This window comes from Salmo salar, chromosome 12, assembly GCF_965601325.2.
Source record: "Salmo salar chromosome 12, fSalSal1, whole genome shotgun sequence".
In the NCBI taxonomy this organism is placed as follows: Eukaryota; Metazoa; Chordata; class Actinopteri; order Salmoniformes; family Salmonidae; genus Salmo; species Salmo salar.
This window is the reverse complement of record NC_138302.1, coordinates 52,279,233-52,290,009: the sequence shown is the minus strand read 5'-3', so window position 1 is coordinate 52,290,009 and position 10,777 is coordinate 52,279,233. Positions and strand designations below refer to the sequence as shown.

Sequence of the window (10,777 nt, the reverse complement as noted above, 5' to 3'; positions counted from 1 at the left end):
GCTAGGCTGAAACACCTGCATTTTGGAGCTGCCTTACTCAGTAAAACAAAAATGAGACCATGTTTGTGTTTTTGCAAACTGATATGTGACACGTATTAATGCCAACATAACATTCCCATTCCTGCCCTGAATGACGGGTCGCCACTGCCCATAACATGATGCATCCACTACTATGCTTGAAAATATGGAGAGTGGTACTCAGTAATGTGTTGTATCGGATTTGCCCAAACATAACACTTTGTATTCAGGAGAAAAAGTGAATTGCTTTGGCAATTTCTTTGCTCTATTACTTTAGTACCTTGATGCAAACACGATGCATGTTTTGGAATATTTTTTATAGGCTTCCTTCTTTTCACTCTGTCAATTAGGTTAGTATTGTGGAGTAACTACACTGTTATGATCCATCCTCAGTTTTCTCCTATCGCAGCCATTAAACTTTGTAACTGTTTTAAAGTCACCAAGGAAATCCCTGGGCGGTTTCCTTCCTCTCCGGTAATTGATTTAGGAAGGACGCTTGTATATTTGTAGTGACTGGGTGTATTGATATACCATTCAAAGCTTGATTAATAATTTCACCATGCTCAAAGTGATATTCATTGTCAGGTTAAAAATATATATTTTTACCCATCTACCAATAGATTACCTTCTTTGCGGGGCATTCGAAAACATTTTTTATTAAATGTTCAGCTCATTATCAATGTTTCTTTCTTCTGATTAGATTTAAAATAGTCTTTCAAAGTTTAGATGTAAAACCATTATCTCCCTAGACCTGCTCCCATGTGTTATCTCGTGTGTAGCCTATGCATGGGATGTAGGCTAATGTTGTTACATCACTTGGCTGCCAGCAGCAGCATCCGCTCGGAGGGACCGCCTTTGAAGAGCATCAACGAGAGCTTGACCATTTTGTGCATCTACAACATCTTAAATCGGCTGAGTCACACCTACACCGGCGGTCTCAGTTATAACAATAAAATAGGACAACAACATCAACAAGGATTAAAATAAAAAACGTTAGCAGGTAAGGGTTGATGTATTAGTCAATGTTATATACAGGTTTATCGTTCTTATTATCATAAATAGTGCTAATTGAAAGTAACATCCAAAGGATACTACAAAGAGTGTTTTATTTGCGAGCGCTCCTTCTGCTATCCTATAATGAAATTAACAAAATAATCCACGTTGCATATCTATGTTATCAATTGCAGTGTGTTTGATATGCAGGTGTGTTTTTGTTTCAGCTCAGGAATGATTGGCTACGTTAAGATAAAACTAAAACAATCATATGCCATTCATAATTTAGACGACGCATAGGCCTACATGTATTCGTCACACAGTCACTATTAAACGCCCTGTCCTTCTCCGAACAGGTTTTACACCCTATCGTGTCGAAAAATGGTTAAATTGGGGAATAATTTAAGTGACAAAAACAACGCCAAAACCGTCTCAGATGATGGATTCGACTCCATTCCCCTCATAACACCCTTAGATGCCAGTCAACTGCAGTTCCCTGTACTCGACAAGGTAATATTTATTCAAGTGAATTGAAAGCCTATTGGTGCAATATATCTACTCTACCCATCGTCAATGTTTTTATGGAGTTGTTTTCTTTACAGGATGAAATAATATGAATGTGACCAACTAAGGATCCAATAGAAATAAACGTGTCAATGTAACCACTATTTTGTCAATAGCCTCAAATAAAAATCTATCAATCTATTCACGTTACACACATGAAGGAAATAGACTAAAAATGTTACACCTTCATGCAGGCCTATGATCAACATTATTCATTTACATCTTGGCATTTGCCATTGTGTTTCAGGTGGTGGTAAAGACCAAAACAGACTATGATGGAGAGCACAAGAAGAGCAAGCTGCACTCCCCCAAGATAGCAACATTCTCAATAAGCGTCATCGAAGGGGTTTCTGAGCGACTTAAAGTAAGATACCCAAGCCCCCCTTGATTAATTCAACTGTTGCCATGGCAATGGCCTTGTAATTGTCGTGTCTCACTCAATTTTTTTATTTAACCTTTATTTAACTAGGCAAGTCAGTTAAGAACTCATTTTTATTTTCAATGATGGCTTACCAAAAGGCCTCCTGCGGGGACGGGGGCTGAGATTAAAAATAAATAAAATAAAAATATAGGACAAAACACACATCACGACAAGAGAGACAACACAACAGTACATAAAGAGAGACCTAAAGACAACAACATAGCATGTCAGCAACAGATGAGCTTACATAGAGGTCTTTGAGAAGCAAATTGCTCGGCTACATATCACCTGAAGAAGCCATACCTGCTCACTATCTAAGAGTGGTCCATCAAAAACATTGGTGCGAATGCATTCCATGACATCCCATAGCACAATTGATTGCTATATCTGTAGCGCTGAAATGCTCTTTGTGGTATTTTCCAGCTCGCTATGCTGATATCTTTGTATCCGAAGTCTTAAGGCATAATCCGTTATCAGATAGGGCAAGACATTTACTTTTCTGTAGGCAATATGCACACTGTAGTTGAAAGTAACATTCCCTACATGGTTTCTTTCTTCTCTGGCTCCATGCTGGTTTTGCATAGCAGCCCTTGATATCAATTCTTTAATGATTTCCGCAAGATGTTTCTAACTCTAATAGAGAAATATGACATCATCTACATCCTGGAAAATCAGAAGGAACTCTTAGTAAACCTCGGTGTCAATAAAAAAATCGATGATATAATACACTAAGTTTGGGCCCGTGATCAAGACAAAATCAGGTACCATATTTATAAAGTGTCCCAGAGTAGGATTGCTGACCTTGGACCAGTTTTGCCTTTTTTATTATACGGGTCTTAGTACAGCACTCCTTCTCTGAGACGCTTTATGAATACATAACTGTGGCTGGCATATTTGACAAAGTGATTTTCCCGACAACTCTCTCCCACTCCCCGCCTCCTCAGTTCCTCGAAGCACCTGTAGCCATTGCATAATACCCTGGAGATGTCAGTGCAATGTACTTTTATTCTTTTAAAGACATCATGTGTCTCACTCTGTTCGGTCTAATGTCCAATACCTGTTCCCTAATCAACCCCTTAGACATGTCTTGATGAGTCCTCGTAGAGCTGAAGTAATACGATAGGTGCAATTAGCCCTCTGGCCCCGTATTCATAAAGTGATTCAGAGTAGGAGAGCTGATCTAGGATCAGATCGCCCCCTGTCAATGTAATCTTATTCATCATGATCTAAAAGGGAAAACTGTTCCTGGATCAGCACACCTACACCTTCTACTGAGACGCTTTATAAATACGGGCCATGAAAGAATTGGATTGGTGGAGGCGAAATAGTAATAACTCCACCTATCCCTGTGGTTGGGCAAATGGAGATTCTGTCATATTTCTTACACCCATCTAGTTCAGTAATCTACCACAGAGTAGTATCTAGTGGCTTGCCGTCTAGGGATTGATTTGGGCTTGGGCATAGTGTGACCTATCAGTAACCCAACCCAGAGATGATGTTTGTGTCTCTCATCTTCCTAGGTCACTCTGCTGGTGATTTGTGCTTTGGCATTTCTGGTCTGCGTGATGTTTCTGGTGGTCTATAAAGTCTACCAGTATGAGCAGCCCTGTCCAGATGGCTTCATGTACACGGTAAGCAACTGCAGTAAGCATCCCACTGGGCACACACTGGTTGAATCAACGTTGTTTAAATGTTATTTGTCAGCGTATTGTGACGTGGAATCAATGTGGAAAAGGCATTGGATTTGACAAAAAGTCATCAACCTCGGCTCGGTTTCCCGATAGCGATGGAATTTAGGCTTATTATTTAGGCTTAAATATGCATCATAAAAATAACATTGAAGATGTCACACCCGTTTCCCAAAACACCACCAGTGCACTCGTTACAAAGTGAAACTTAACTGAGTCGCTTCAGGAGCTGCCCCGTGCTGAGAATGATTCCAGAATATAGGCTAAAGAGCTCCCTATTGCTCTTAAATTATTTATGGCTATTTTTTACACAATAGTTTTCCCATCATGAGAATAAATGATCTGTAGTCTATTATGTAAGTAAGTGTTTGGATTATGTTTGTTATGTATTCTAAGTGTTTACTCGTACCATTTTTGTAAGCAATCTTTGATTGAGTAAAATCTGAATTTTTCAGTTTGTCTAAACTGTGAGCAAGAATGAATAAAAGTCATTCGCTCGCTATAGACAATATCAGCTTGACCTAAAAATAGGATATTATGACAATGGTTTTCGTAATTGCTCAACAAATCATTGTAGCCTAATGGCAGGTAGGAATTGGGCTTCAAGTAGGCCTAACAGATATTTTACAATTAAATCATTAAACAATTAAAATAATTAAACATGAAGTAGCAAGTTAAGCGACTTTGCTATAGACCTAATATGTTGACCTTTAGGTTATTGGTTAGACTACAACGAAATGCGTCAGATTCTAGATAATAGTAGCCTATAGGCCTAATAGATACGAATATGGAATAGACTCAGATGTAGCCCAATGGCTTAATACTAGGTAGGTCTATCAATTGCACATGAAAGTGCTGTCAACATTTAACCTAATTATATAATAGCTAGATTATGCCATTTCAGTTTTCATTAAAAAAAATCTAATGTATCCTTGCTTTGCTTGTTTAAAACATTGCACACTTTTTAGGCCATTCAACTATGATGTTTTCGGTGGTCACAGAGAGACAGATAAACATATTCATTCTGTTTAGCTGGGATTTTCTGTGTGTAAAGTGGGTAAACGGTGATGTAATGATGCACTTAGCTGTTCTACGAGGGGTCTGAGGCAGGAGTAAGATTACGAGCAATTTCAAGTGCCATGTTAATAAAGACAGTTTTGGGAAACGTCTCATGATTAACTTAGCCTTAAGATGCTTTTGGGAAACCGGGCCCAGTAATGTTTTCCATCGCATTTCAACCAGCATTGTAAACATTGAAATTAGGGTAAAACTTCAACTTAAATCCATTGACTTAACCTGATTAACAAGTTGTTACATCGATCTAATTTCAACATAATCATCAGAACTATGTATATGTTGAAATTGCATTGACAGTTCTATATAGAAATGTTTATTTTTTTAAATCTTTATTTACCTAGGCAAGTCAGTTAAGAACAAATTCTTATTTTCAATGGCGGCCTAGGAACAGTGGGTTGTTCAGGGGCAGAACGACAGATTTTTACCTTGTCAGCTCAGGGATTCCATCTCGCAACCTTCCGGTTACTAGTTCAACGCTCTAACCAATACGCTTCCTGCCACCCCATCAATATATATTGGGTGGTTGAAATTATGTAGAATTTCATATTTGATTAGACATTTGACCCTGTTTCACTGTTGATAGTAAAATTATATTTGAATCAACGTCATTGTTTCAACATCATTCTATCAACCGAATTAAATAGATATATTTAAATAAAATGTGAAGCCACAGTCCAATAATTCCTGACTGAACACGGACTCCTACTGGAATATAAGGAGTAATACACTTCAGTGAGACTAAGTCTACCATCCATATTCATACATCTATGTATCATGTTTAGCTTTGGAAACAAGCTGTGTTCGATTCAGCTGAGCTATGTTAACACATTTAGACATTGATCAGCTTCCATACTCTTTTGCGTACCTAAATGACACTGTATTCTGCCCTTGAATTGCCCTTTCATTACTCTAATAGTGTACAACCATCTCTGTAGAATAACAAAGCATATTACTCTAGAAACAGTAACAAAACTTCAGTATTGTATGTTTTACAATTCGTTTGCATGACTCACGAGCAAAGTAATACAGCTGACGGCGTACATGAAAATACAACCAACCAACATTGATATGTAAGCAACTCTATCAATAACAAGATTATCATCACTAGCTAAATGCTTGAATCGAACTTTACAAACAAATATTTTTCCGAGGCTGAAGCGTGACAAGAAATAGCTACACCGAAAGACCTGCACCGTAGCGTCGTGCAGAACGAATTCTATACTTCCTGTTTGCGTACAGTCTTTCCAAGTACCAGAACGCTCCACTAGGGGGCGAATAACACCACGGAACACAATGAAAATCCATTTTAACCATTGTAATAAAATGATCTGTTACCTTCTAACAGGATGGCAGCACACACTGCATAGCTGAAAGTAGAGCATGACCGATATGGGATTTTTGGATCCGATATCGATTCCAATTTTAGTGGACATATTTGCCGATAACACATATCTGCCAATATGTCTATTATTATAGCGAGAATAAAAATAACTTTTTTCTGTATGGATTGTGCTTAAAACAGCCCAACAACGATACTCAGAAATCTGATTTCTTAAATTTGGAGGAAATTACATTAATGAAATGCCACATAGAATTTAGGTGCACCAGAAAGCTGAGATTATTTAATGGGAAAACTGTTACTCTAGTGAAAGGAAGATAAACTGCGCTGATTCCAGCAAAAATATTTTCCCCCAAGGCTCTGAAAACTGAGCGGCCTCATGCTAGCCAGCTGGAAAACGACATAGGACAAGTTTTCAATGTATGCTATTTAGCTATGTTTTCATCAATTGTAAGGCTATAGCCACTGAATTCTGGTAGTTGTCACTTGAAAAGAAAAATATCAATCACAAAATGCGCCGCGGACACAGAGTTGCCTCAGTGAAAGGTCCTTGCTATCTGGAATCCTTGGGTTGTCCCTACTCCATTGAAGTTGACATTTAAAATGATTAAGATTCGGGTTTAGCGTATGTATGTCCTAAGGATCCTAGATATCACCAACCCTCCATGAATGGCGTCAAGTATTATCACACAGCTAGTTATCTGGCTAGTTAGTTAGCTAGCACGCGTCATGGAAATGGCGATTAGTGAAACGTGAATTTGAACCAGTGCCTATCAAGTGACAATGAATCCATACATCAAAACGTAGATACGAAGCGCTACTTTGTAACCTGATATGTTTTTTTTAGTGTCTCTGAAAAAATTTGAATGACAGAGCTTGAGGAATACCCTTTGCAAATATAACACCAGATTTCGCTGGCTTCACTAAAGGACTGTATCTTTGTGTAGGGTGGTAGTGTCCAGTCTTGCTGTAGCGAACCAAGGCAAGATGGCTTATAGCCATGCGAAGAGTGCCCTCCTCAGGACAAATAATAAAATGCAACAACAAAAATGTCATTCTATTTAAAAATATATATATAAAAAAAATCTCCGCATTTTATATCGGTCATTCTCGGTGGATTAAACGGCGATACAAATACATCGGTAAAAGGTTAATATCGGCGGATATTATAGTTGAAAGTAACTAACGTTTCTTACACAAGCTGTATGTGAAAGTAAATTCGTAGTGAGGTTGGGTTTATGTAGGCTACGTTGACATCTGATTTGCCCAAAGGACAATCATTGGTTCATGGCATACTATCGTTCGTCCATGGTTGATTGGATCTTTCGAAGTTTACAAGTAGTTACCATTAGCCCAGTAAATGGGATGCCAAATTCATGATATTAGTAGAACACTTTTACCTTTGGATATTGTTTTTTTTATATATGTTATTCATTATAAGTGGCCCGATTAAGAAATCATAGGCTCTGGGGCTATTAAAACACTTTATGTTGGTGTTTCCTCTTTTTTTTTGGCAGTTACCTGTATGTTGTTGTCATAAAACTTAATCCACAGTTATTTTTTTTTTATAAACGTTTAGAAACAAAATTATGCTCTCTGCTGTATTTTGAACATTGAAAGTGTGCTCCTGTCGTATTTTATTATTATTCTCTGCCTTATTCTCGGCCCATATACACTTGTGTAAGAAAAGTTAGTTACTTTTAACTATTCGATGTTATGTAGGCAGTCGATGCAAATGAGTATGGAAGCTGATCAATGTCTAAACATGTTGACATGATAGCTCAGCCGAAACGTACACAGCTTGTTTCCCAAGTCAAGCAGGGTACTTACAGTGCATTCAGAAAGTATTGACTTTTTCAGACCCCTTGACCTTTTCCAAATTGTGTTGCGTTACGGCCTTATTCTAAAATGTATTAAATAGGTTTTTTTCCGTCATCAATCTACACACAATACCCCATAATGACAAAGTAAAAGCAGGTTTTTAGACATTTTTGCTAACTAATACAAAACATTTACTGAAATATCACATTTACATAAGTATTCAGACCCTTTACTCAGCACTTTTTTGAAGCAGCATTGGCAGCGATTACAGCCTCAAGTTTTCTTGGGTAGGACGCAACAAGCTTGGCACACCTGTATTTGGGGAGTTTCTCCCATTCTTCTCTGCAGATCCTCTCAAGCGCTGTCAGATTGGATGGAGAGCGTTACTGAACAGCTATTTTCAGGTCTCTCCAGAGATGTTCGATCGGCTTCAAGTCCGGGCTCTGGCAGGGCGAAGAGTCCCGAAGAGAGTCCCGAAGCCACTCCTCCATTGTCTTGGCTGTGTGATTAGGGTTGTTGTCCTGTTGGAAGGTGAACCTTCTTCCCAGTCTGAGATCCTGAGTGCCTGGACCAGATTTTCATCAAGGATCTCTCTGTACTTTGCTCCGTTCATCTTTCCCTCGATCCTGACTAGTCTCCCAGTTCCTGCCGCTGAAAAACATCCTCACTGCATGATGCTGCCACCACTATGCTTCAACGTAGGGATGATGCCAGGTTTCCTTCAGATGTGACGCTTGGCATTCAGGCCAAAGAGTTCAATCTTGGATTCATCAGACCAGACAATCTTGTTTCTCATGGTCTGAGAGACGTTTGGGTGCCTTTTGGCAAACTTCAAGCAGCCTGTCATGTGCCTTTTACTGAAGAGTGGCTTCCATCATCAGGCCACTCTACCATAAAAGGCCTGATTGGTGGAGTGCTGCAGAGATGGTTGTCCTTCTGGAAGGTTTTCCCATCTCCACAGAGGAACACTGGAGCTCTGTCAGAGTGACCATCAGGTTCTTTGTCACCTCCCTGACCAAGGCTCTTCTCCCCCGATTGCTCAGTTTGGCCGGGCGGCCAGCTCTCGGAAGAGTCTTGGTGGTTCCAAACTTCATCCATTTAAGAATGATGGAGGCCACTGTGTTCTTGGGGACCTTCAATGCTGCAGAAATGTTTTGATACCCTTCCCCAGATCTGTGCCTCAACACAATCCTGTCTCGGAGCTCTACGGACAATTCCTTCGACACCATGGCTTGGCTTTTTCTCTGACATGCACTGTCAACTGTGGGACCTTATATAGGTGTGTGCCTTTCTAAATCAGGTCTATTCAATTTAATTTACAACAGGTAGAATTCAATCAAGTTGTAGAAACATCTTAAGAATGTTAATAATGTTAACAGGATGTACCTGACTCAATTTTGAGTCTCATAGCAAAAGGGTCTGAATACTTATGTAAATGAAGGTATTATTATTTTTGCAAACATTTCTAAAAATCTGTTTTCGCTTTGTCATTATGGGGTATTGTGTTTAGATTGATGAGGATTGTTTTAAAATGTAATATATTTTACAATAAGGCTGTAACGTAACAACATTTGGAAAAAGGGAAGGGGTCTGAATACTTTCTGAATGCACTGTATAGTATGCATTTGGATGGTAGACTTGTTCTACCCCTCATATACCAGTACTCACTGTTCAGGAAGGAATTCTTGGACTGTGGCTTCACATTTTATGTCAATATAGCTCTTTATTTAGGTTGATGGCGTAACGTTGAAACAATGATGTTGATTAAAACATACAATTTGACTCTCAACATTGAAACATGGTGAAATAAAATGTCTAATCATATATAAAATGAAACAATTTCAACCACCCAATGTTTCTTTGTGTAATTTAACACAATTTCAATGTATACATAGTTCTGAAGATTATGTTGAAATTAGATTGACGTAACAACCTGTTCGTCAGGTTTAGTTACTGTAATGAAGTTTTACTCTTATTACAACGCTGGTTGAAATAAGATGAAAACAGTGCTGGTGGATGATATATTTTTTTATCTAATGTATTTTTCCACATCACAATGCATTGATAAATTATGTTGAAACAACCAGTGTTTGCCCAGTGGGATGCCTCTTGTAGGTAACAATGAAGACCGTCTTTCAAAAAAAAATGCAGCATACAATTGCACTTGCAAGACAGAACTTGAATCAATTCTCCTTTCTCTTTATTATTGGCACCTTGATGTTAGCTTCTTTTCAGTAACGACAACAAGACAGGTTTTCACAAGCACTTCCAGGTCTTATCTTGTCAACATTTTTAGAGTTCTGCCCCTTGTTCCTATGCGAAATCGCTCTCTCTCTCTCTCTCTCTCTCTCTCGCAGCAAGGTCGGTGCATGCCGACTGGGATATACGGCTACTACCCCCCTGGTGGGCGCGGGCGTCTCTTCACCATCATCAACCACTACAACATGGCCAAGCAGACCATCACCCGGTCCGTGTCCCCGTGGATGACCGTCATGTCAGAGGAGAAGGTCACCCAGCAGGAGACCGAGACCCACCAGAAGCTGGCCTAATACACTGGGCTGTATTCAGAGAGGTGAAACGTTAAGAATGTTACAGATACAATTGCAATGAATAGAGCCGACCTGATGCCCAATTCTACGTGAGCGCTAATCATATGTGTGCTACAAAATGTATTTCTATCTCAGCGTTTTGTAACATTGCACCCTTCTGTACTAGGATCACCATCTAGCCCTGTGAAAAAAGGATACGCGGTGCCATTCAGGCAAACTCCAAATCTGGAAAAGCATTCGAGCTAAAATTATTGTTCCTGAGCTGCACCAGTTTTAATTGTTATTGTAGAACTGCAATATATCAGAA

The 10,777-nt window shown here is 39.0% G+C and overlaps 1 protein-coding gene across 1 annotated transcript; it reads left to right on the top strand.

Annotated features, from left to right (window-relative positions):
- Positions 1–868: 868 nt before the first annotated feature.
- On the top strand, positions 869–10,731 carry LOC106565203 (neuronal vesicle trafficking-associated protein 1). Its single transcript, XM_014132063.3, has 5 exons — positions 869–1,018; positions 1,368–1,521; positions 1,823–1,939; positions 3,517–3,627; positions 10,279–10,731. Exons 2-5 carry the CDS (start codon positions 1,393–1,395, stop codon positions 10,468–10,470), a joined length of 549 nt encoding a protein of 182 aa, XP_013987538.1. The 5' UTR covers positions 869–1,018; positions 1,368–1,392; the 3' UTR covers positions 10,471–10,731.
- The last annotated feature ends 46 nt before the right edge of the window (positions 10,732–10,777 follow it).